At 38.8% G+C, this 26,051-nt stretch overlaps 3 protein-coding genes and 4 non-coding genes across 9 annotated transcripts; 1 reads left to right on the plus strand and 6 right to left on the minus strand.

The window, feature by feature from the left end:
- The first annotated feature begins 5,824 nt into the window (after positions 1-5,824).
- On the plus strand, positions 5,825-9,547 carry LOC126712360 (protein BASIC PENTACYSTEINE6). 3 transcript variants are annotated; one of them, XM_050411663.1, is made up of 4 exons: positions 5,825-6,023; positions 7,876-7,921; positions 7,985-8,055; positions 8,168-9,547. In XM_050411663.1, the coding sequence occupies exons 3-4, from the start codon at positions 7,987-7,989 to the stop codon at positions 9,110-9,112; spliced, it is 1,014 nt and encodes a 337-aa protein (XP_050267620.1). In that variant the 5' UTR covers positions 5,825-6,023; positions 7,876-7,921; positions 7,985-7,986; the 3' UTR covers positions 9,113-9,547. The 3 variants fall into 3 exon arrangements, with proteins under 3 accessions (XP_050267620.1, XP_050267619.1, XP_050267618.1); XM_050411662.1 differs by having other exon boundaries at positions 7,882-7,921; XM_050411661.1 differs by having other exon boundaries at positions 5,826-6,023; positions 7,882-8,055.
- Positions 9,548-10,290: 743 nt separating this feature from the next.
- On the minus strand, positions 10,291-10,372 carry LOC126716209 (small nucleolar RNA R38). The gene has a single exon (XR_007652028.1). It is a non-coding gene; the product is annotated as a small nucleolar RNA R38 (small nucleolar RNA).
- Positions 10,373-10,624: 252 nt separating this feature from the next.
- LOC126716241 (small nucleolar RNA snoR20a) lies at positions 10,625-10,720 on the minus strand. Its single transcript, XR_007652054.1, has one exon. It is a non-coding gene; the product is annotated as a small nucleolar RNA snoR20a (small nucleolar RNA).
- Positions 10,721-10,773: 53 nt separating this feature from the next.
- On the minus strand, positions 10,774-10,858 carry LOC126716210 (small nucleolar RNA R38). The gene has a single exon (XR_007652029.1). It is a non-coding gene; the product is annotated as a small nucleolar RNA R38 (small nucleolar RNA).
- Positions 10,859-10,936: 78 nt separating this feature from the next.
- On the minus strand, positions 10,937-11,018 carry LOC126716239 (small nucleolar RNA snoR64a). The gene has a single exon (XR_007652052.1). It is a non-coding gene; the product is annotated as a small nucleolar RNA snoR64a (small nucleolar RNA).
- A 10,212-nt stretch (positions 11,019-21,230) lies between these two features.
- On the minus strand, positions 21,231-22,181 carry LOC126694814 (uncharacterized). Its single transcript, XM_050391315.1, has 2 exons — positions 21,762-22,181; positions 21,231-21,653 (listed from the first exon to the last, which is right to left on the minus strand). The coding sequence occupies exons 1-2, from the start codon at positions 22,179-22,181 to the stop codon at positions 21,231-21,233; spliced, it is 843 nt and encodes a 280-aa protein (XP_050247272.1).
- A 393-nt stretch (positions 22,182-22,574) lies between these two features.
- Positions 22,575-23,761, minus strand: LOC126694818 (uncharacterized). The gene is made up of 2 exons (XM_050391328.1): positions 23,445-23,761; positions 22,575-23,016 (listed from the first exon to the last, which is right to left on the minus strand). The coding sequence occupies exons 1-2, from the start codon at positions 23,759-23,761 to the stop codon at positions 22,575-22,577; spliced, it is 759 nt and encodes a 252-aa protein (XP_050247285.1).
- Positions 23,762-26,051: the final 2,290 nt, after the last annotated feature.

Genomic DNA, 26,051 nt, shown 5'->3' on the forward strand with positions numbered 1-26,051 from the left:
AATACTTGGTACAAAAATTAAAGTGAAACTTCATCGATGAGAAAGATTTCACTTTCTTGAGTTTTCACTTCCACTCTCTTGTACTTTAAAATAATTTTAAAAGAAATTAATACTTAGCACAAAATTTAACATGGATTTGAAATCTCTAGAAACATTAAATTCAAAATTTGAAATATGTTGTAACTTTGAAATCTTTTGAAACACTTCAATAAACTGTTTTTTTTTTTTTTTAACCTTTAATATTAAAGGCCAGAAACCCGTAGCTTTTAAAATTGTAATTCTTCTAACGTTGTACCAATAAATTCATCATATACTAAATTTAGTTGTATTGCGACTGGGTCCTTGATAAATTCTAGAGCCACAAAATAAAATAAATATACATCCATCCCTTACCTAACCCACCCAATCATTACAATAAAATCAAATCATTTACATCCCCACAAACCACAATTCACACGCAAACATAGACCATCTTCAAAAGACACCATTCCTTACTACCTTAAGAATAAAAAATAAAATTCAAGTCCATGCAAAAGCAAAAACATTTGCTTAATAGTGAGACATAAAAGATACCCACAAAAGAATGTAAAGTGCTTGGCAATTCAGAAATGGAAGGAAGGAAGAATGGGAATAGAAGAGAATGACAGTTACTTCGAGGATAACTACCTCCAGAGCAAGAGAGAGATATTAGAGAAGGATAGAGAGAACAAACTTGGTTAATTTCTTGGATTTCTCTTATTGATCATCATAGTAGCTTATATACAATACAATCTTTGCCAAAGCACTCACGATTAACCAATATTTCCCACCCAAAGCTAACTAACTAACTAACTGTTTAACAGTGTTAACTCTACTAGCATACAATACAACACATGGTAACTTCTAATACAGTTAGTATTATAACAGAGAAGGGAAAAAAAAAAAAAAAGGAAACGAACTTCCTAATAACATGCCATTAAAAAAAATCCTAATAAATAATAACCACATCATAAAACACATAAATAAACCATGGGAAAAAATTATATATTGATAAGTATAAATCCTGAAGCCTAAGTACTAATTGACTACCTTGTAGTAGTTAACGACCTTAAAGAAGCTGACGACTTTGCTTATATTCTCATGACTGACCCCAAAAGGTTGACGACCCATGTTGGGGATGACGGGAGCAACTAAAGGTCATCAATGCATGGGTTAACGCCGACCAAAATGACGTTTCATGGAAGGATAAGTTGACGGAATGAAGCTGACAAGTCCAACATGTCTCTTGCGTGGTTCGCATGCATAGGTATATAAGGAAATATCTTGCGCCCCACACTTAACCCTAATCAAGAAGTCTCCTACAAGGAAATGATTCTGCAAGATACGTGGAATAAAGAGTTTCTCTCCTACAAGGAAACATCTTCTTAATCAAGTCATGGATGTCAGCCCTACACTACTATAAAAACCCCGAAACCTTTACAAATCAAGGTACGCATAATTTTCCTCAAATCTGGCACTCTAGAGTTGTGAAAAGTTCTAACTTGATCTTCGGAGGGTATTTGGCCGGCACCACACAGGTGCTCTCTATTAAGTCTTCTCTTTTTGTTGTGCAGGTATTGTTTTGAGAGTACAAAGACTGTGTGGCTCACTGGTGATTTTTCGACATCTTCATATATTAAGAGAGGCCCCACATAAAAATATCAAATTGCCAACATATAAATTAATCCCAATTGATTCAAAACATAATTAAACCAAGAACCCCAAGAAACCACTATTATAAAGCAACAAAAGCCATACAAACACAAATAGATTTTGATAAGTTTAAGATTCAGAAAGGAAAAAAAAAAGAAAAAGAAAAGAAACCCACGTGAGTATTCAACTAACGAACGTTCAATTTGAATCTATGTAGTGAGAGAGAAGAAGTTTATCTAAAATCAAGAATTTTGAAAATTACTAAATATAACTTATCTATAAAATTAATATTTTTAAAATTTTTAAATATATAAAATTTATAAAGATACCTTATAGATTTTTTAAGTGATAACTTTTTTTCAAAAAAAAAATTCATTAGTTAATTGCATATTTACTTACTAAGTGACAAATTTTAACGGAATTGGACAAAAGTCCTGAATTGAATAGATTTAAACTTAAAGTACTCAATTGAATGAAAATAAAATTAGAAAACTGAAATGAATTTCAATCAAACTTAAAAAGTAATTTGCATCTTAGCCTTTTATGTTTTTGTACAATTATATTCTCTTTTAATAGCGGTTAGATGCAAGTTTTTGTACAATTATATTCTCTTTTAATAGCGGTTAGATGCAATGTAGTACCGGTACATGTCTACATGAACCATTGAATCCCAGTGGATGGTTTCTCAAAAATAAATAAATAAATCCCAGTGGGTCATTTTCCCCAGCTTAAAAGTCTGGGCTTGAGTCCAGTGCAGCCCACCTCAAAGTGTTTGCTAGTGGTATTCAGGTAGAGCCCAAGTCGTATCAAAGGCTCGGGTGGGCTTTTTCATCTCGCGTGGAGTAGGGTTGCTTGAATTAGAATCTTAATTATAATTTGATTGTGTTTTATAAATCTGGACCTAACCCAATATTTAAAAGTAGATTGACTTTATTAGGTTGGATCCCCAGGCAGAACTGGTCTGCTTTTATTTCTTTTATTTATTTATTTATTTTGGCCTTGTAAAAAAAGATCACCGTGCCTGCTTTAAGTCTAATAATACTCTCATTTCACAACATAAATATGTATGTAAACTAACAAATATTTAATCGTGTGGATATGTTTATGCAAAAATATTCCTAACAATTTTCTTTCCACAACTTATTAAGACGATAGATTGTGATTAATGTAATAATTTTTGCATGCAACAACCACTTATATCACTTCTATTATATACCAATTACAATCGGTCATTTTAACATCTATAAAAAAAATTGTGAAAAAAATTGTGTCATTATACTTATTGTTATAGGTATAGCTCCATCAACATATTTTGATGCTAACCATTAAAGCCAATTGTCATTAACAATCAAGCTAGAAATGGTAGCTCATAATCTTCTTTATAATTAACATAGGTCTCTAGTTTAGGGCCTCATAGGTGGAGTGAGTGAACAGGAGTAGGGCTCATGAGGTTCAATGTGGCTAATTTATTTTCATTTTGCTTGGTCCGAATTAAAGGTTGGAGGATGAAGGGGAGGAAGCCTCAATGGTATGTTAAGAATATAATGAGAGATTCAATGTCCCGGGTTAGGATTTCTTTGGAGACATTATACATTCATTGTAAACCCTTTAGTTTTATGATAGCGAAGGTTTTCATTACTTGCTATTGTGGATATAAGCACATAGTTGAATAATGTACAATCTCTATGTTGATTTTCTCTCTCTTCTATTTATTTTTCACTAATTTTACTATGATCCAACATCTTACTACAAAAATTGTATGGTTCCTTTCAAAACTTTCTTGAAAAGCTAAGCATGTTGCATTTAAGCTTAACTTAAATTTGACCATTTCACATAATTAATAAATAGTTATTTCAATTAATAAAATCTTTTTCGGTCAAATGAGAGATTTGAGATCAAATCTCGCCTATGTCCAAAAGAAAACATATTGCTGTTTTGAATTAATGATAAATAATAATTACCACGAATCGTTTCAAAGCATAGACATAAATGATAAACCATCAATGTTACAAAAGTTAATTTCTTATGAAAGCATCCTAAAAAAAAATCTAACTTTTATGGTTTACTTACATCTTGGCCCTTCAACAAATCGTTAAAAAAAAAAAACAATAATAATATTAATTGCGTCACTAAACATAATTGGAGTTGAAAATGATAGGTCATTAATGTCACTCATCATCCACATTTTTTTTTTTTTTTTGAAAGGATCATCCACATGTTTCAACGGAACAGAAATCAGAAATGCCTAAAAGCAAACATGTAGCTCGTGGCCAAGGATGTACAAGTACACGCAGTCAAAAATAGTCAAGCTTTTTTCACTTTAATGTTAAAACGAAAATACATGGCAAGCTCACGGTAGCACAGTTCAAACACACCTCATATAGCTTTTTCTCCTTTGTCGTACATTTGTTTCTTTTGTGTATATATGTGTTTACATATATAAAAAAGAAAGGAATAATAGTAGCAAAATTGTAGAAAGGGACAGTGTTTGCTCGTGGTATTCAGGTAGAGCCCAAGTCGTATCAAAGGCTTGGGTGGGCTTTTTCAACTCGCGTGGAGTAGGGTTGCCTGAATTAGAATCTTAATTATAATTTGATTGTGTTTTATAAATCTGGACCTAACCCAATATTTAAAAGTAGATTGACTTTATTAGGTTGGATCCCCGGGCAGAACTGGTCTACTTTTATTTGTTTTATTTATTTATTTATTTTGGCCTAATAGAAAAAGACTACCGTGCCTACTTTAAGTCTAATGCTCCCCTTTCAAAACATAAATATGTATGTAAAAGTTTTACCAAAAAAAAAAAATATATGTAAATTACCAAATATTTAATCGTGTAGACATGTTTATACAACAATATTCCTAACAGTTTTTTTTTTCCACAACTTATTAAAACGATAGATTGTGATTAATGTAATATTTTATGCATACAACAACCACTTATATCACTTATGTTATATACCAATCACAATCTATCATTTTAACATCTATAAAAAAAAATTGTGAAAATTACTGTGTATAGGTATAGCTCCATCAACATATTTTGATGCTAACCATTAAAGACAATTGTCATTAACAATCAAGCTAGAGATGGTGGCTCATAATCTTCTTTATAATTAACATAGGTCTCTAGTTTAAGGGCCTCATAGGTGGAGTGAGTGAACAGGAGCGAGGCTCATGAGGTTCAATGTGGCTAATTTATTTTCATTTTGCTTGGTCCAAATTAAAGGTTGGAGAGAGGTTCAATGTTAAGAATATAATGAGAGATTCAATTTACCGAGTTAGGATTTTTTTTGGAGACATTATACATTCATTGTAAACCCTTTAGTTTTATGATAGCAAAGATTTTCACTACTTGCTATTGTGGATATAAGCACACTATTAAATAACGTACAATCTCTACGTTGATTTTCTCTCTCTTCTATTTATTTTTCACTAATTTTACACTGATCCGACATCTTACTACAAAGGTTGTGTGGTTCCTTTTAAAACTTTCTTGAAAAGCTAAGCATGCTGCATTTAAGCTTAACTTGAATTTGACCATTTCACATAATTAATAAGTAGTTATTTCAATTAATAAAATCTATTTCGGTCAAACGAGGGATTTGAGATCGAATCTCACCTATATCCAAAAGAGAACATATTGTTGTTTTGAATTAATGATAAATAATAATCATAACAAATAGTTTCAATCTATTGTTTTAAAGGATAAACATAAGTAATAAACGGTCAATATTACAAGAGTTCATTTTGTATGAAAGCACTCAAAAAAAAAAATCTTACTTTTATGGTTTAGTTACATTTTGGCCCTTCAACAAATCGTTAAAAAAACAATAATAATATTAATTGCGTCACTAAACATAATTGGAGTTGAAAATGATAGGTCATTAATGTCACTCATCATCCACATGTTTTAACGGAACAGAAATCAGAAATGCCTAAAAGCAAATATGTAGCTCGTGGCCAAGGTTGTACAAGTCCACGCAGTCAAAAATAGTCAAGCTTTTTTCACTTTAATGTTAAAACGAAAATACATGGCAAGCTCACGGTAGCACAGTTCAAACACACCTCATATATAGCTTTTTCTCCTTTGTCGTACATTTGTTTCTTTTGTGTATATATGTGTTTACATATATAAAAAAGAAAGGAATAGTGGTAGCAAAAATGTAGAAAGGGACAGGTTAAACCACCAAGAAGAAAAGTGGAAAAAAAAAATCAAAAAATTAATTAATTAAAAAAATCAAAATTCTTTTTGCTCCTGTGTCCCAATTGTGGCTTCCACAAATTTTTAATCCTTGGTCTTAGGTTTTCTCTGTCTCCGTTTTTTTCTCTGCCGAATCTCTCTCTTCCTGGTAAGCTTCGATTTCTCTTCCGCTTGTTCATGTTGACTCTTGTGAATTACTAATTTTTCTTTCTTTGATCATCATTATTACTTAGTACCAAGGTTTGTGTATTTCTTGCTGCTTGAACTGAGGCCTCTCTATATATTTTCATAGCAATAGCAACTAATTTTAGTTATTCTGTTTTTGCACTTGGTGCAAGTGATACTTACTTTGTAGAGGCTTGGAGCGTGGTTTCAATAATGGGTTTTATTACTTATAAAAAAAAAAGAAGTGGGTTTTTAAATTTGTGCTGTATAAAAGCTGCTAGTGAAGAAACGAAATTTATAGTTTTTTTTTGGTTAGCTTTCATCTCAGGACTGGAGTGAGGGAAGTTTTGATTGTTCAGTTAATTTTTGCTAAGGTTGGAAGCTTGATGAAGCTTGATTTTTGCTTAGAAATGTCAATCTTCAGTGTTATGTTTGTAGTCTGCATAACAATTTATGCCTAACGAATACTGTGCTGCGTAAAAAGGCGTCATTTTTAGATCATTACTAGAGTTGCCAAATTGTAAATCATAAGCCCTTTTCTTGGTTCTGGGAATGTGGATTATGGTATTCATGAAGATGTTTGTGATCCTCTTAACTCATTCTGTGGTGCAGAAAATGCGGTCCATGTTGTGTCTAATGTTAGTTGACTATAAGTGGCATTCATCATTCACAGAACTTGGTTTAGGGGATGGTTTGAGTTTTCATTATTGTGCTTGGCTGGACTGTTACTGTACATTTTACATAAATCAATGCATGTCTGTAATTGTGTTGGCTATCATGGTTTCAGAAGTCACTACCTTCATGGGAATCTAGAGGAGCAAACTAAGACTTGCTACTAAGAAAGTGATGTTGAGGATTAAGCTAGGATTGACTGACAAATAATGAGTAATTCATTGAATTGGCCATGCTGTTAGACGATTAAGCATCTTCCCTATGTAATAATTCTTGTTTTTTTTTTTTTTTTGGGGGGGTGGGGGGGGGATGCTTTTTACATGATGTGATAATTTGAAAGCATCATTATGCACAAGCATAAAACATGGAGAATCGAGAAGGCAAGAGCATGCCACAAAATTAACAATCCTTGATTCTTTCATCAGTATGTTATGTAGAAACAAAGCATAGTCAAATTGAGGGCTCTGGAATTAAGTAATGTTTATGCTCATGTTGTCCAAAAAATCGTTGTTATACCAAGTGTGCTGGTATCTTTTTAGCTCATATCATCCCCTTACTTGATCAGTTCCCTTTTTAATATACTAGGACCTAATATATGATGTGTAGTCATGTTTCGTGTTATTTCAACATCATGCAAATGCTATTTTTTTGGCAAGTCTCAATGTTTATGCATATGTTTGTTTATGCACTTTAATAGATTTATTTCTACCTTAGCTCAACACCCATTCTTAAATTGGTGATGAGCCATTTCAGTAGTATTTTTATTATTATATGAACTTTCTGAGACTCTTGTTTTTCAGTATTTCTGAAATGCAATTGTGCATCAGTTTTATGATATAGGCTTGTCTATAATCTACATTTCAATATTGGCTTTTTTGCACCTTGTGGGACAATAGTTAATAGAAGCATGTTGGTTTTAAACTTGGACTCCTTTCATGTCTTAAAATTTGTATATGATTTGTTTCTTATGAGATAATGTTTTACACCAGCATGGGTTTCTATCACTGATGTCATTCTACCTACAGTTATGCGATAGGAGTAGCTCGCTCTCTCTCTCTCTCTCTCTCTCTCTAAATTCCAAATATGTTACCACCTTTATCTATACATGTTCACACACATGTCCCATGAGCAAAATTGAACAGATTTTGTCTCTTTGCTGTAAGATACAGGATCTGTAGCCTGGATAAAGGTGTTGTGCTTGATTGACTGAGAGTTGCACTTTCAGCAGAGGTTTGAAACCGTTGGCTGTAATTATAGCCATTTGTGGATCTCAGATGGATGATGGAGGGCATCGTGAAAATGGAAGACACAAAGCAGATCAGTACAAAACAGCTCAGAGTCAGGTACTAGAAGCAGCTTTTTACAAACAAAATACTTGGAACAATGTGAATGAAACTATGTTTTTTCTTGTCAATGTGTGGGGTAATGATAATACTATTGCTGTTCTTGTGGCAGTGGTTGATGCAACATCAGCCATCAATGAAACAGATAATGAGCATTATGGCTGAAAGAGATGCAGCCATTCAAGAAAGAAATTTGGCCGTTGCTGAAAAAAAGGCAGCTATTGCAGAGAGAGACATGGCATTTCTGGAACGAGATACAGCAATTGCAGAACGGAATAATGCCATGTTGGAACGTGACAATGCAATTGCAACACTTCAATACCGGGAAAACTCCTTTACCAGTGGTAATATGTCATGCCCACCTGGATGCCAAATCTCACGTGGGGTGAAGCACATACACCATCCACAAGCACAACAGCACATGCATCATGTACCCCATATGGGTGAGCCATCTTACAATACAAGGGAAATGCACACAAGCGATGGTCTAGCAATGTCACCAGTTGCTTCCGAGGCTGCAAAGTCACGACGGGCTAAACGAACAAAGGAGACCAAGGGAATCTCATCTGACAAGAAAGCTGCAAAAACCCCAAGGAAGATTAAGAGGGAGAGTGATGACTTGAATAACATGTTTGGCAAGCCAAATGAGTGGAAGAGTGAGCAGGACATGGGCAGTGGAGGTGATGATCTTAACAGACAGACAGGGGTTCCAAAGACAGATTGGAAGGGGCAGGACTTAGGGTTAAATCAAGTTGCGTTTGATGAGTCAACGATGCCTGCACCTGTATGCTCCTGCACTGGAATCCTAAGGCAGTGTTACAAATGGGGAAATGGGGGGTGGCAATCTTCATGCTGCACAACCACCTTGTCGATGTATCCTCTGCCAGCAGTTCCAAACAAACGGCATGCCCGAGTTGGTGGGCGAAAGATGAGTGGAAGCGCCTTTAACAAGCTGCTCAGCCGGCTTGCTGCAGAAGGCCATGATCTGTCAAATCCTGTTGATTTGAAGGAAAATTGGGCCAAGCATGGTACAAATCGCTACATCACAATTAAGTAGACTTAGTAAATTTTCTAGTGAATGGAAGAATAGGAAAATAGGGAAACAGCAACCAGTGATCAAGTATGATGCATCTTCAATTTTTTTCCTTTCAGCCATAAATTAATGAAAGGACATTGATACTTGGCACACCAGAATCAAGTAAAGGGGACGCTAGTTTACTCATTCCTACCGATAGTTGTATAATAAAGCCTGCCTTGGTTTAGCGACCATTAATAGTCCATCCTAAGTGATCTGTACTTGTAAAGTTGTAACTCTAGATAGCTATGTAAGTAGTGTACTTGTATCTCAAAGGTCTGGTATACCTGTGTGAAATACTGTTTATTTAGAATAGATTAGGTTGTGTTTGAATACCGTTTATTGTTGAAAACTGAAAATATTGTAACAAAATAATTTTTAAATATGTGAAATAGTATCGTGTAACCAAGTTTTTCAGATTGTTTTTATGAAAAAAGTAGGGTTCTGTGAACAGTGCTTTTCAGCACTATCCAAACATATACTATATTTTCTCTGAACAATTTAGGCATGCTCTGGCACCAGATTTCTTGACAATTTCTGTTTAGTAAATGCAATTAAGACACAGCCCTATACAATTGTCATTGGTTTGGAAACCAAATTTTTACTGGATTCATAACTTAAATGTTCAAATCTGTTTAATTTTTAGACTACATCTCCTCTATCCTAACAGTTGTAAAACCAGCGCATTGTAGGAGATGATCTACGAATCTCTCTCATACAACATGTGGATTTTACAAACATTATTGTCAAATTGTGTTTCTCATTTAATCCCAACTGGTGGCATTATATTTATGTGTTTCTTCTTAAATCCCAACCGATGCACAGAACCATCCTTGCATTATGATAAAGATCTTGCTATCACACATTGCTAAGGAGAGGGTTGGACGTTGGAGCATAATCCGTTCACTTTGAGCTTTAATCTTGAGAATTTTATCACTCAAGAATCACCAATATCAAAACTCTGATAAGGCAAAGATTAACATGATATGATATGAAATTATAGTTCATGTAAAACTAAGAAATGTAATAAAAACCAACGAGACATTCTGGTTCATCACATCTTATTGATTAAAACAATGTAAAAGGTAAGCAAATTATTAATTAAATTACAATTTCGTAGCAGAGTAAAAAAAAAACAGATGAGATGAAGACTCTACAGTGTGAGTGTCAGATTACAAAATCTCAGCACCAATGCATCAGACAGGGATAACTGTATAATTATTGTTCTCATCATTCACAACACTGTAGAGACCAATCCATAGATGATTTAGTAAAAGATACAAGAAAATAATTAAAACAATACATAGTAAAAACAATTTGAAATATTACAATTTTGAAAAACAAAAGCCTCAGCCAACAATCTTGTAGATGAACTGGCACCTCCTGATGTTTCCATCAGAGGCGTCCAAAGTTCAAGTCAACCCTTCCTCGACCATCTAACTATAAAAAATAATAATAATAATAAAAAATAAATAAATAAATAAATAAACAAAAGCCTCAGACCGTCCTAGTTCATGAATTTCGACACATAAGCAAGTTTATTATCAACTTGCATTTCAGTCAACCATTAAAAAGATCTTCATCATTGGCTATTCTTGAAAAATAAAACATAATGCAAAAAAGAAAAAAAATAAAAGCGATTTTGTAAGGTCAGAATTTAAGAAATATCAGCACCAAATATCAGACAGGGATAACTGTTTATTTCATAAGTATTCGTCATCCACAATGGTATACAATGAAAAACCAAACATAAAACACAAGAAACAACAACGTTAAGTTTTGTTCGAATCGAAAAAGAAAAGAGAGGCATCAGATCTTCCTATTCAATGTTTTGAATCATTGTACCCAAAATCAAAGTCTGAGCACTCTAAACAATTCAAAAAAAGATTCGTCATTCGCCAACATTAAAATTCAAATATACATACACACATATGAAATTGGAACAAGAAGGTGGAAATTGGAGATGGGAGAAGAATCAATAGGGACTAGGAAGACGGCGATGTATGAGCTAGGGTTTTTGCAGGTTCATGGTGAAATGGCTTGGCTTTTATAGAGTTGATTCGGCTGGGGCTTTAGTGTTTGGGGACTCGATCGGACGGCTACGATTTAAGATGGGATTGGGAGCTAGTGTGCGTGCGAATATGGAAGGTTTTAATCGGTGACAAAAAGGTTGTCACAGACAAATAATGTTGTACCTAGTAACTACCACCTCTTTTTGGTGATGCATACGTGGAGATATTGACCCTTTGGGCTCGGAGTCTGGGCCTATTGGATTATGAGGACCACAACAATAAATCAAATTGGGCTCTTGGGGGGCTAAATTACACCTTTGATCCTAAGTTTAAGGTTATTTTTATTTTAGTCTTTTTTTTCCTTCCTTTTTTTGTGATAAATTTGATTGTTAATTAATTATAGTGGGAAAATATGATTTGAACCTTGGATAATGATGGAGCCACAAAAAAAAAAAAAAAAAAAAAAAATCGCAAAGCTATGTCATTTTGATATGCCTTAACATATATGATGTAAAGAGAAATATTATATGACAAAGGTAGACTGGGTAGAACATGTCCCAAATTTTTAATTATTAAAATCAAAACATGTTTTCTTAACCAAAAAAAAAAAAAAAAGGTATGCATTCATGTGTCCCTAACTTTACATGCAAAATGAAAAAAATATTGAAAAAAAGAAAGTAAAGAGTTTGTTTTTGGAAAATAAAAATTACTTTTACTATAGAGATTTACTTGGTTATATACTTTCATAAACATGTGCTCTAAATACTCCTAAAATAAACAAGTTATACATGGAAAAAAAAAAGGTGGATTTTTAGAAGAAAAGAATGAGTGTTAGTAAAAAAAAATTAAAATATACAGAAACCTATTAATACTCGCATGTTTTTATGAACATACGCTTTTAACACTCATAAAATTAATGAGTTTTATATGTTGAAAAAATGAATATTAGAAGAACAAATTTGGACATTAATTAATAGTTTAATACTCATGAGCTTTTGTACATTTAAAAAATATAGTGGGCAATTGAGTAAAATCCAAACAAAAATCTTAAATTTTATTAAAAATATATAGGGGGAAGGGAAATTTTAAAAAATCCAAGGGGCCATGTCCCCATTAATCTCCCTTCCTCTAACATTGATCTTTGATATCTTTGTTGCAAAAACTATGAGATGCTAGATAAGAGCATTCACAGTAAGAAAGCAAAAAAATATAGCTTTTAGCAACTCAAAATATTATTTTATCTATTTTAACACCACATTTTATAATACACCCAAAATCAAAGTTTTTTATTTTAACATTTTTAACACATTAAAATAATATAAACAACACAATAAAATAATACATCTAACACAATAAATAACAATCACAATCATCAACACATTAAAATATTATTTTTTTAACACCACACATTACAATTTTTTTTTTAAAGCTACAATGTGCAGCTATCTATAGTAACTCACCTTAGTTGATACTCAAATTATTTTGAGTTTAGCTTCTTTGCTATACAAGGCATTTTGAGAGTATTAGTTGCTAAATTGACTTTTTAGTCAATTTAGCAACCTTATTGGGGATGCTCTAAGCTATAAGAATAATGACCATTTTAGTCTTTTACGTTTGAGATTTTCATTTTTATTTTTCATTTTAGTCTATGATACTATTTTTAAAATGGTCCTAAAGTCCATCTCCATGACTACTTTAACAAGTTGTGAAAAAAATACTATAAAATTATTTTATTTCTTTAGCATCTTTGGAGACATTTTATTTTATTGATTTGGTATACTTCATCCCATTTAAATACTTTGGGGAAATTACATAAAAAGGGCTATATAAGGTCTAAAGTTTTTAATTTTGCCAATTTAAGTATCGATTTATGAAATCGTTTCAATTTTAAACTTATATATATATATATATATATATATTGTAGGGACATGGTTTTTAACACCTCTTTTGTTAGATGAGTGGACTCAAGCTCAACTAGCCCAATACAATAAATTTATAGATAATGGGTTTAAGAACTAGGCCTTAGTGAGGGTTACAACAACTAGACATGGTTATGAGTGGGTTGAATAACAAGGACGTAGGCTAAAGTATGAAATTCTGTCCTCGGGCATTTCTTTCGAGGAAATTATTGTTCTTATTCTTTCTTCAGTGCTTGGTTACAAAGGTTTCCAAAATCATGCAAATTGCTACCGTATTCTCCTTCTAATTCCCGATCTCCTTTTCCTGGAGGATTTCTCACATTATATATCCCCTTCCAGTCGATCTTGGCTCTCCATCTGTTGATCGTGCAGGTCACTACTCGAGTGCTTGTTCCATCAGCCACTTTCCCAAACTTTCGGTGAGTTGCAGCAACCAAGACAGCACTGTTCAGGGGTCATTTCCTCATTAATGTGGCAAGAACGTTAGTTGTGGGCATTTAATGCGGAGGTGACAGTTTCTCCTTGAATTGCTCCTACACCATGCTCGCATGGCTATCCTACTGTACTTGTCCTTTTTCTTGGGACGCTCTAGGAGGCTGTCTTCGATGGCGTGCCGCTCTTCCCTTCTAGGGTCTGGGATGGCCGAGGACAGGATCGTCCTCGGCGATGTTTCTGGGCCATTTGGGCTTTCTTCATTTGTCCTTGGGCATTTCTTCCTCCTCGGTGTGAGCCTTGGGCTTAGTATAAAGTGGGCCGGAGTTGCCAAATTCTTTGACCCTACAATAGCCCCTCAAAATCTTGCTGTTCGGCCCCTCGGACGGAGAGGAGGATTATGGTGTCCTCAGGCCTTTATCATGGCTTGTCATGTCTTGTCCTCCATCAGTGCCAGAGCCTTTTCACTTGTCTAAGGCACGTTCCTGGTGCTTCGATATACGGAGCGCGTCCTCATTAAATTCTGGCGGCTCTGTGCTCCCCATGTTCAACGGTGTGATGGTAATCTAACGGTGAGGATTTCTTTAACTTTATAGGCGGGAAAACCCGCACGGTTATTTTTAATTGGAGGTATAAATACCCATTCGAACTGATTTGCCTCTTTACTTTTACACTCAAGAGTTCTTGCGCACATATCCTGAGTTCGGTCAAATCTCCAGCCAAACTCACGTCTCTTTTTAGCATAAAAAGCCTGTCCGATGAGCTTTTCCTCATTTCTGTAAGTTTTCTTCTCTCTCTAATTCATGTTTTCTCTCTTCGAAGTTTCTTTTACTCTTATTCCTCTCTTTCTTTCATCCTTCCTTGAGTCTTTTAGCTGTTTCTAGGGATGGGTAAGTTAAAAAAGTTGGTTAAGTCAGAAGAGGCAATGGAAAAATTCATCGCCAATTATAGGATAACCCGTAATGTAGGTTTGAGGTACTGTGAAGAAGGGGAGTGGCATTTTAGGAGGCAAGAGGGTGAAGTAGTGATTCCTATAATCACCTTCATAGAAGGTGGTATGAGAATCTCTATGGGGCCGGTGATGAGGGACTACCTTAGGCATTTCCGATTAGTTCCCACTCAGTGCACCGCCAACGTGTTTAGGATCCTTGATTGTGTGGACACCTTAAACGAGAAAATGGGGTTGAGGTTAACCCATCACGATGTGAACTGGTGCTACAACCTCCAATACCTAAAGGGTAAATCCTATTATATGAAGACGAGGGACGATAAGGTTCAGCTTATTCAATGCCTCCCCGAGACCAGTAAGGGGTTAAATAAGGATTTTCTCATTGTGTCTGGGGAGTGGTATGACGGCCTTCATTGTCCAACAGGGGAAAGGGAACCAGGTGGGGTATTCAGAGTAGGAAAGGGTTAATCTTTGGTGCTATCATAGTTTACATTGTTCGGTTGCTAATATGAATATGCTTTCTTTTTGCAGATCCACATGCCTTTGAACGACACTTTCACTTGGTTAACCGGGGAGATCTGGAAACCATCCTCAAGGTGGAGGTCTTTGTAAACGAAGCTGACAACCAAGTCAAAGTCGCTCACAAGATCCTTGGGTACGATCCCATCCAAAAGTCATTCTCGGCTCTGAAGCACGTGATCAGAGGTAAAGATCCTCGGCTTCACAGAATCACCGTAGCCGAACACGGGTTCTTGCTTCCCGAAGGGTCTCCTGTCCTAGAAGGCGTTCCATTGGCAGGCCCTTCTTCATCCCATCAAGTTGCCAAGGCCGAGGGAGAAAGAGTAGAAAGTGAAAAAGAGGTCGTTGATTTGGGTCCGTCCGAGGACGAATTTGGTATATTCAGCCAAGTTAATCTATCTGAGGATCCCTCCAGTGACTTGGGTGACCCCAGTTTGACTAAAGCGGATCTCTTATCAGTAGGGACTTCTTCTCAGGTTGAAATGGGTTTCAAGAGAAAACCTCCAACCAGCTTGCTCGACCTAATTGAGGGTTAATCGAGGAAGGATGCGCCGGGGAAGTCACAATCCAAGCTTCCTCCTCCTCCACCCAAGTCTCAGCCTGCTTATACCAGGTCATCTTCCACCCAATCACAGCCATCATCTCCTCGGTCCAAACTTCCTCCTCCTCCTCAGTCGACTTTGCCTCCTCAGCCCGAGCCCGTCGATCCAAAAAAGAAGAGGGCTTCTAAAGGCAAAGAGCCCATGGATGGGGGGAGGTCTCACTCCTCTCGGGAGGAGGATGAATCCTTATGAGCTTCAAAACAATTAAAAATCAGGCACCAAGGCCAAGAGAAAGAAGTCGTCCCCCAGTTCGAGCCCCAAGCCTGGCTTCCTGCCCTGATGCTCCACGGGGAGCCTTTGATGGACAACGCCTCCCTCAGGGACTTCCGAGGGGGCGAAGGCACCTACGTGGCCGATGCGTTGGAGAGGTCCCTGCTACTTCCCATCGATATGGCCGAGCTGGGGAATTTGAGGAGGCAGGAGGTCTTTCTTAGCATCAAGAGGTACTTGGGCATGGTAAGACTTCTAACACTTGTGACTCCGTTGATTTTTGTTCCTTGGTTTCCAACTTACCGTGTGCTTGTTTCAATTGGCCACCTGTCCAAGCCACTTATAGGTTAGAAGAGGCAGTTAACAAACAGAGCAAAACCCTGGAGCTCGAACGCGACAAGCGCTTGGATGCTATGCGGACCCTTAAAAACTCCGAGACTGATCTCTTGAAAGCAACGAAGGATCTAAAGGAGATGACAAGGGCCCGAGATAGCGTTGAATTAGGCCTAGCTAGCACTCAAAAACAGGCTGAGAACCAGACGAGGCGCCTACTCGAAGCCGAGGATCAGTTGAAGATTGCCAAAGAGCAAATCACTAATTTAAAGAACAAACTGGCTGAGGCAAAGGGGGCCAAGAACGTCGCGGAGTGTGCCAGGGATGAAGCCTTGAGGGCTAAGGCAAAGGCGAAATTCACCAAAACGGAGGCTGAGTGCTCCAAGGAGAAAGTCGAGAAGGAGGCTTATGACTTGGGAGGCTGAGACCCAGGCCACTCTCAAGGCTTAAGTACCTAGAGTATGCAGGCTCTACTGTTCCCAGGTTTGGAATGAAGCTCTTAAACAAGCTGGGGTTGAGGCTTCATCCGATTTGTGGAAGGTGGAGAATGTATACTACCCTCATGCCATCCGAGAAGCTGCCCCCGCTAGCTCCGAGGCTAAGGTTGCTCTTGAGGAGACTGAGACTACTCGGCCTAAAGTTGCTCTGGCCATAACCATTCCTGCCGAGCCAGCCAAGGAGAGTGAGCTTTCTAGGGCGACCGAAACAAATGAAGGCTCAAACCCTGAAGCGCCCCAAAAGACTGCGGAGTTTACAGTTGATGCTCAGGCCTCTCATGCCGAGGAGTCAGCTCTCTTAGTTCAGCCCCTCCAGAATGTTCCCCCAAATGAAGGCTCCAAGGGTCCTGAGGTCGTTTCTACTCAGCTCTCCAAGGATGGAGTCAGGATAAAACTGAAGAAATAGGCTGTTTTTTTTTTTTTTTTTTGAACATTGGAATCATTGTAATCAGACCTTTAGATTAAATGTATGAAATTCCTTCTTTTACATTATGTGTTTATTGTTATCATTATCATTATTATTAGTGTGAATCTCGTGTCTCATGAGTTGGTTATCCTAATGGGTAAAAATGGTTATGTACATACCATATTTGAAATTAGACCTTTAAATTCTAACTCACTGGCATTAAGGGGGACACTTAGCTTGCGTTTGCTCACATTTTTAGGGGGCAGGGGCCAAGTATATGATCCGAGGTACTGAGTGTGTACTTAGGCTATACTTGCATGAATGCTTGATCTTGCTAATTTCTTCAAAGGTTGTGGTCTGAAGATCCGCCCAACATTTGGATTCTACCTGCCACCTAAGCTCTTGCTGGAAGTAGTTAGTTTCCCCATAGGTTTGAGTCCGAGGACCATGCAAGACCTTGGTTCTGTCTAGTACTTAGATTTTTCTGGAAATAACTAGTTTCCCCATAGGTTTGAGTCCGAGGACCATGCAAGACCTTAGTTCCGTCTAGTACTTAGATTTTTCTGGAAGTAACTAGTTTCCCCATAGGTTTGAGTCCGAGAACCATGCAAGACCTTGGTTCCGTCTAATACTTAGATTTTTCTAGAAGTAACTAGTTTTCCCATAGGTTTGAGTCCGAGGACCATGCAAGACCTTGGTTCCGTCTAGTACTTAGATTTTTCTGGAAGTAACTAGTTTCCTGATAGGTTTGAGTATGAGGACCATGCAAGACCTTGGTTTTGTCTAGTACTTAGATTTTTCTGGAAGTAATTAGTTTCCCCATAGGTTTGAGTCCGAGGACCATGCAAGACCTTGGTTCCGTCTAGTACTTAGATTTTTCTGGAAGTAACTAGTTTCCCCATAGGTTTGAGTCCGAAGACCATGCAAGACCTTGGTTCTGTCTAGTACTTAGATTTTTCTGGAAGTAACTAGTTTTCCCATAGGTTTGAGTCCGAGGACCATGCAAGACTTTGGTTCTGTCTAATACTTATATTTTTCTAGAAGTAACTAGTTTCCTCATAGGTTTGAGTTCGAGGACCATGCAAGACCCTAGTTCTGTCTAGTACTTAGATTTTTCTGGAAGTAACTAGTTTCCCCATAGGTTTGAGTCCGAGGACCATGCAAGACCTTGGTTCCGTCTAGTACTTAGATTTTTCTAGAAGTAACTATTTTCCCCATAGGTTTGAGTCCGAGGACCATACAAGACCTTGGTTCTGTCTAGTGCTTAGATTGTTGCCAAGATACAAGACATATAATCATAATGGACTTAAAATTTGAATTAGAGAAATGCTTTTGTTAATAATAATACCTTCTCAGGTTATTTACATTCCATGGACGAGGTACAACTTTTTCATCTAAGTCTTCAAAGTAGTATGCACCTATTCCTGCTACTGAAGTAATTCGATATCATCCTTCTCAATTGGGTCCCAGCTTTCCCCAAGATAGGTTCTTGGCAACATCCATAACTTTCCTCAACACTAGGTCCCCTGGTGCTAGTGGTCTCAGCTTCACATTGGCATCATATCGCTGCTTGAACTTCTGGTGGTAATAGGCCGACTAGATCACTGCCTTCTCTCTTCGTTCATCAATCAGATCTAGGCTTTTTCCTAGTAGTTCATCATTACTGCTTGGAGTGAAGGAGCTTGTCCTCAGCGTTGGGAAGCTTGCCTCTAGAGGGCTAACAACCTCGGCCCAATAGGTCATGGCAAAAGGTGTCTTCCCTGTTAACTGCCGTAGTGTAGTCCAGTAAGTCCATAAGACGTGCAAAAGCTCTTCTACCCATCTTCCCTTGGCGTCATCCAGTCTCTTCTTAAGCCTATTGACTATGACCTTGTTGACAGCCTCGGCTTGCCCATTTCCTTGAGGATAAGCTGGAGTTGAGTACCTGTTAGTGATCCCCAGTTCGCAGCAGTATCTTCTAAAGGCTTTACTGTCAAATTGGAGTCCATTATTTGAAATGAGGGTACGAGGGACCTGGAATCGTGTAACAATGTTTCTCTAGATGAATTTCTTAGCATCCACATCTTTGATGTTGGCCAATGGCTCAGCTTCGACCCATTTGGTGAAGTAATCTGTGCCGACCAATAGATATTTCTTATTTCTTGCTGCCTTGGGGAAAGGGCCTACAATATCCAGGCCCCATTGGGCGAATGGCCATGGACTGGAAAAAGGGTTGAGGACCCCTCCTGGATGATGAATATTTAGGGCAAACCTTTGGCACTGGTCACATTTCTTAGCATACTCTAGGGCTTCCTTCTGCATCCCCGGCTACCAATATCCCTAGGTAATGGCTCGGTGCGACAGAGATCTTCCTCCTGTGTGACTCGCACAAATCCCTTCGTGTAGCTCTTCAAGCAATAATTCTGATGCTTCAGGGTGAACACACAGTACATATGGCCCAGAATAGGAGCGCTTATACAATTTGTGGTCCTCGGACAACTAGAACCGAGGGGCATTTCTTCGTATTTTTTCAGCCTCTGACTTCTCCTCGGGTAAGATATCATCTTTGAGGAACCTCATTATAGGGTCTATCCAGCTAGGACCCACTCTAACCTCATGGATATGGACCATGTCTTTTGCAACTTCATTTGCTCTATCTAGATGCTCGACAAGAATAATTCGAGGTAAACCCCCTGCCGAGGAGGTAGCAAGCGTGGCTAATGAATCTACATGAGTGTTTCCACTTCTGGAGACGTGTGACAGACTGAAAAGATTGAAGTCTGACTGCAAGCGTTTGACCTGGCTTAAGTACTCTTGCATCCTCGTATCACTGGCTTCCAACTCTCCCTTTACCTAGCCCACTACTAATCTCGAGCCCGAGAACATCTCTACTGCTTTTCCTCCTATTTTCTGCACCATGGCCATTCCTTGTAACAAGGCCTCATATTCGGCTTCGTTATTCGTGGTCGAGAACCCAAGTCTCAAGGATTTCTCTATGATAGTCTTCTCAGGAGATACTAGGACTAGCTCCACTCTGGACCCCCTTTGATTTGCTGCGCCATCAACGTACACCTTCCAACATGGTGGTCCTAGCGTAGAGATTACTCCAACCGTTTTTCCATCCATGTTGCGCTCCTCTGCTACTATTTCTACTGGTGGTTCAGCAAATTTGGCCACCAAGTCAACTAGGACCTGACCTTTTATGGAGGTCCGAGGCATGTACTTGATGTCAAAAGCTCCTAAAATTGTGCTCCATATGGCAATCCTTTTAGTGTAATCAGCGGTCCGAAGTACGAACTTCAAGGATAGTTGGGTTCGAACAACCACTGCGTGGGCTTAGAAATAATGGGGAAGTTTTCGCGTAGCATAGACCATAGCTAGTATGGCTTTCTCCAGGGGTAAGTATCTAACCTCAGCTTCATGCAACAACTTGCTCACGTAATAGACTGGCTTTTGAAGGCCATTGTCATCCCATATTAGCACCAAGCTCACAGCATGAGGGGCCACAGCAATATATGCGTATAGGACTTCATCGGCCTCAGGACTGGACATGATAGGTGGCCGGGATAGGTATTCCTTGAGTTGCTAGAAGGCCACAATATAGTCCTCAGACCACTCAAATCCTTTCCACTTGTTGATCAAGAGATAGAACGGTCTGCATCTATCCGCCAACTTAGAAATGAATCAATTCAGGGCTGCGATCATTCCAGTAAGCTTTTGGATCTCCTTGGCGTTTTGCGGTGGTTTTAAATCATTAATAGCCTTGATCTAGTCAGGGTTAACCTCAATTCCCCTATGAGTAACCATGTCGCCTAAAAACTTGCCTGACCCCACGCCAAATGAGCATTTAGAAGCATTTAGGTGCAACTTGTGCTTCCTTAAGACATCAAAGGTGCTGCCAAGGTCTCCTAAATACTCGAACACCACTTTACTCTTCACCACCATATCATCAACATAGATTTTGATGCTCTTGCCCAACTGCGGCTCGAACATTCTTGTCATCATCCTTTGATAAGTGGACCCTGCGTTCTTCAGACCGAACGGCCTTGTAATGGTAGTTCCCAGTAGGTGTCACAAAAGCTGTCTTCTCCTGATCCTCCAGGGCTAGTGGTATTTGATGATAGCCTTGAAAGGCATCTAAGAAGCTCATCCGAGGATGGCCTGTTGTTGCATCCACCAGCTGGTCTATTTGAGGCATGAGGAACGGGTCTTTTGGGCATGCTTTATTTAGGTCCGTGAAATCTACACAAACCCGCAATTTGCACTTTTCTTCTTGACCACCACGGTGTTGGCCAACCATTCGGGATAAAAAACCTCTTTGATGGCCCCTGCACGCTTAAGCTTTGCCACTTCGTCCCTAATCGCATCGGTGTGCTCTCTCGATAGGCGACGGGGTGACTGCTTCTTAGGAGTGATGGATGGGTTGACATTAAGATGGTGACAGATGAAGGCTGGATTAATCCCAGGAGTATCGCAGGCATCCCATGCAAATACGTCAACATTTCTTTTGAGAAACTCAATCAACTCCTCTTTCTCCTGAAGAGGCAGCTGAGCCCCTACCTGAAAGAACTTCTTCGGGTCACCGCCAATAACCACCTCCTCTAGATCTTCGCATTTTGCCTCCTCGATAGCTGTATCAGGAGGCGACACCGGGGCCCTTGATTGCTATAAATTCTTTTTAGTAGAGGCCAAGGACTCCGCATCGAGCTGATGTGAGATGGCAGCCACCACACGCTGCCTTGCTGTGGATTGGCAACTACGGATTTTGAGAACCTGGTCCCCTGACGAGAATTTCACCTTTTGATGCAATGAGGAAGCAACAGCCCCTAAGGTATGGAGCCAGGGCCTACCGACGATGGCTGTATAGGGAGAGTAGGTGTCAACCACGATAAAGTTCACCTCCACTATCTCTGGGCTGGTCTGGATGGGTAGCCTAATCATGCCCTTTGGAATGACAAGCTTCCCGTCGAAGCTCATTAAAGGAGAGTTATAGGGCATCAAATCTTCCGGTTTTAACCTCAGCCCCTTGTAGAGGTCGGGGTACATAACCTCGGCCCCACTGCCACCATCCACCATTACACTTTTCACATCGTAGTCCCCGATTTTGAGAGTGATCAACAACGCATCGTCATGGGGCTGGGTGGTCCCGATCTTGTCTTCTTCTGAAAAACTCAAGATTGGGTGAAAATTCATTCTGGCCCTCTTCGGCTCTGGCTGGGACTCCTCGGCAGGCCGCTGAGCCACAGATAACACTTGTGAAGGGCGCGTGCCTGTTCTTCCTAGCACGGCCAAGATTACATTGATCGTCCCTACAGGTGGCCTTAGGGCAGTATCTCTCTGGGGTTCCTGATGGGTTTGGCCTTAATGACCACTAGGATGATGAAGAAGGTGCTTCAACTTTCCTTCTCGGACTAGCTGGTCCAGATAATTCCAGAGGTTCCTACAGTTCCCCATGGTATGTTCGTGGTCCTGTTGGTATTGGCAATAAAAGTTTTGATTGCGCCTCTTGGACTCTCCCACCATCTTATTCGACCACTTAAAGTATGGCTCGTTCTTGATTTTCTTCAACACCCGATGCACTGGTTCTCAGAATACAGTATTGACAGTCTGTGTATTGGTTGCTTCGGATTGCCCTCCGAAATCTCTCCTCGGGCAGTTGCTGTTATATCGGTCCAACCTGAAATCCCTCATCTCCTGAGGGATAACCTTCTCTTTTCCTTTACCTTGCAACTGGTCTTCCTTTACTCGTTTATACTTATCGATCCGATCCATCAGTTGGTGCACACTGGTGGCGGGCTTGCCAGTTAGAGACTTCCTCAAGCCGTGCTCGGCTGGGAGACTATTTTTGAAGGTGTTGATGGCAACGTCGTCAAAATTGTCATCCATTTCATTATACATCTCCCAATATCTATCCGTGTAGGCCTTTAGAGTTTCTCCATCATGCATGGATAACGACAATAACGCACTTAAGGGCCGAGGAGCTCTGCTACTTGTAACGAAATGGGAGCCAAAGGATTGGGTTAGCTGCCTATATGAATTTATAGAATTCGTCTTTAAGTCATTGAACCACCTCATCGCCACTGGTCCCAATCTAGATAGGAAAACCTTGCACATCAGCGCTTCATTTTTAGAATGGACAACCATTCTTTGGTTAAACTGGCTCACATGCTCCATGGGTCTGTTTTGCCGTTATAAATGGCGAAGGTTGGCTGCTAGAATCGTCAAGGAAGTGTAGCCCCTTCTATGTGGCGTGTGAAAGGTGATTTGGAGAGTTGATCTAGTGCCCTGCTCATGGCATCGTTTTCCAAGCCCCTAGGAGATGGGCTTTTATGTTCACGCCTCCGGTAGTGCTCTTCTTCGTGAGAGAAGGTCTTGCTTGGAGGAGTTCTTGATCTTTACCTATGGTCATCATCACTTTCATTATCGGAGGGCATGTTAGGCCCAAAATGAGATCACCTTCGTTGTGCATGGCGCAACTTTCTCTTCAAATCGTCTATTTCTCGCTGCATGGCTTGCTTATCATTCTGTCTCTGGGATACATGACTTATAACTTCTTCTGGTTGCATGGCCCGGTTGTTATTTTGTCTCTGGAGCACGAGACTACCCACACGAGAATAGCTTTTACTGGTTTGAGTGGTGTGCACACTTTCCTCTCGAAACCTTCCATTCTCTTCATTTCGATCACGCTCAGGGTTGGGAAAGTTATCCTGTTGTTGGGATCTAGCCAATTCAGGTTGATGGGAGCCTGCCTGATGGGGGCCTGATCCTACCATGCTTGATTGTTGCCCTTACTAACACACAAATTCTTCCCACAGACGGCGCCAATTGTAAGGACTGGGTTTGAGCACCTCTTTTGTTAGATGAGTGGACTCTAGCCCAACTAGCCCAATACAACAAATTTATAGAGAATGTGTTTAAGAACTAGGCCTTAGTGAGGGTTACAACAACTAGACATGGTTATGAGTGAGTTGAATAACAAGGACGTAAGCTAAAGTATGAAATTCTGTCCTCGGGCATTTCTTCCAAGGAAATTATTGTTCTTATTCTTTCTTCAGTGCTTGGTTACAAAGGTTTCCAAGATCATGCAAATTGCTACCGTATTCTCCTTCTAATTCCCGATCTCCTTTTCCTGGAGGATTTCTCACATTATATATCCCCCTCCAATCGATCTTGGCTCTCCATTTGTTGATTGTGCAGGTCACTACTCGAGTGCTTGTCCCATCAACCACCTTCCCAAACTTTCTGTGAGTTGCAGCAATCAAGACAGCACTGTTCAGGGATCATTTTCTCATTAATGCGGCCAGAACATTAGTTGTGGGCATTTAATGCGGAGGTGACAGTTTCTCCTTGAATTGCTCCTACACCATGCTCCCATAGCTGTCCTACTATACTTGTCCTTTTTCTTGGGACGCTCTGGGAGGCTGTCTTCGATGGCGTGCTGCTCTTCCCTTCTAGGGTCTGGGATGGCCGAGGATAGGATCATCCTCGGTGATGTTTCTAGGCCATTTGGGCTTTCTTCGTTTTTCCTCGGGCATTTCTTCCTCCTCGGCGTGGGCCTTGGGCTTAGTATAAAGTAGGCTGGGGTTGCCAAATTCTGACCCCACATATATATATATATATATATATATATATATCCACCTTCATTGTTCATTTCTGTTATTTTGGATAGTAATGGAATAAGGAAAAAATGAAACTAATGATTGAAACTTTGTGTTTCACCTATATAATCAATTTTGCTTTTCTATTGGAGTTGTGGTGTGCCTTTGTGTTAGAACCCATTTACCTCTTCCTTGTGTGTGTGTGTTTGTTTCTAAAAAAAAAAAAAAAAAAAAGATTTTCTAGTAGTCACATGGAAACCCTTGCTCTCTTTAAAGAGGGATTTCTCTCATTATCTTCTCTATTAAATGACTACCAAATTGTTTATGAACATACCATAGGTGAAATGCATAACTTAATATGGTTTCTTGTTTTTATCTACTATGTTATTGCCATTATTGCTAAGAATAATGGCAATAAGGGAAAAATGAAACTAATGATTGAAACTTTGTGTTTCACCTATATAATCAATTTTGATTTTCTAGTAGTCACACGGAAACCCTTGCTCTCTTTAAAGAGGGATTTCTCTCATTATCTTCTCTATTAAATGACTACCAAATTGTTTTATGAACATACCATAGGTGAAATGCATAACTTAATATGGTTTCTTGTTTTTATCTACTCTGTTATTGCCATTATTGCCAAGAATAATGGCAATAAGGAAAAAACGAAACTAATGATTGAAACTATGTGTTTCACTTATATAATCAATTTTGATTTTCTAGTAGTCACATGGAAACCCTTGCTCTCTTTAAAGAGGGATTTCTCTCATTATCTTCTCTACTAAATGACTACTAAATTGTTTTATGAACATACCATAGGTGAAATGCATAACTTAATATGGTTTCTTGTTTTTATCTACTATGTTATTGCCATTGATGATGCACAGAAAATCAGTAGGCTGAATGCTCCGAGCGTCAAAGATCTAACCACTCTTTGGAATGCCTGAAAAAGAAAACACACTATTAAAGGTGACCGGAGTACACCGGCCAAGAACCCTCCGATGCTTAAGTTAGTCTCTCTTTTAGATTCTAGAATTCCAACTTTTTGGGAATTATAAAAAACCTACTTCCATCTGGTCCAAATGGGGTGTTTATATAGTATGCTCTTGGAGCAATTATTTGACTTGTAACTTCCCCTGTATTTGAGGAAGTCAGAGGATTCAAGGATAACTTCCACAACCATTATGGGAGTTATCATATTTCATCTTCTATAACTGTTATTAGCAGTTAAGTACTCTGTAAGAAGATATAGTGACCGGGGATTCACTCATGCCTTGGGATAATAACACGTGGTTCAATTTACTAGTTTGTGTAAATAAACTTCCCTGGAACTTTTCCAAGTGTTGGGGATCGTTTTTGTACAATCCTCATGGACAACCATAAGCCTATGGACTACTGTTTTGTTAAGCATAGCTACTTTCGTCTTCCTAGCCTGGACAATTCTTATGGACGAGTCTAGAGTTCA

This window comes from Quercus robur, chromosome 2 (assembly GCF_932294415.1).
Source record: "Quercus robur chromosome 2, dhQueRobu3.1, whole genome shotgun sequence".
Lineage (NCBI taxonomy): Eukaryota > Viridiplantae > Streptophyta > Magnoliopsida > Fagales > Fagaceae > Quercus > Quercus robur.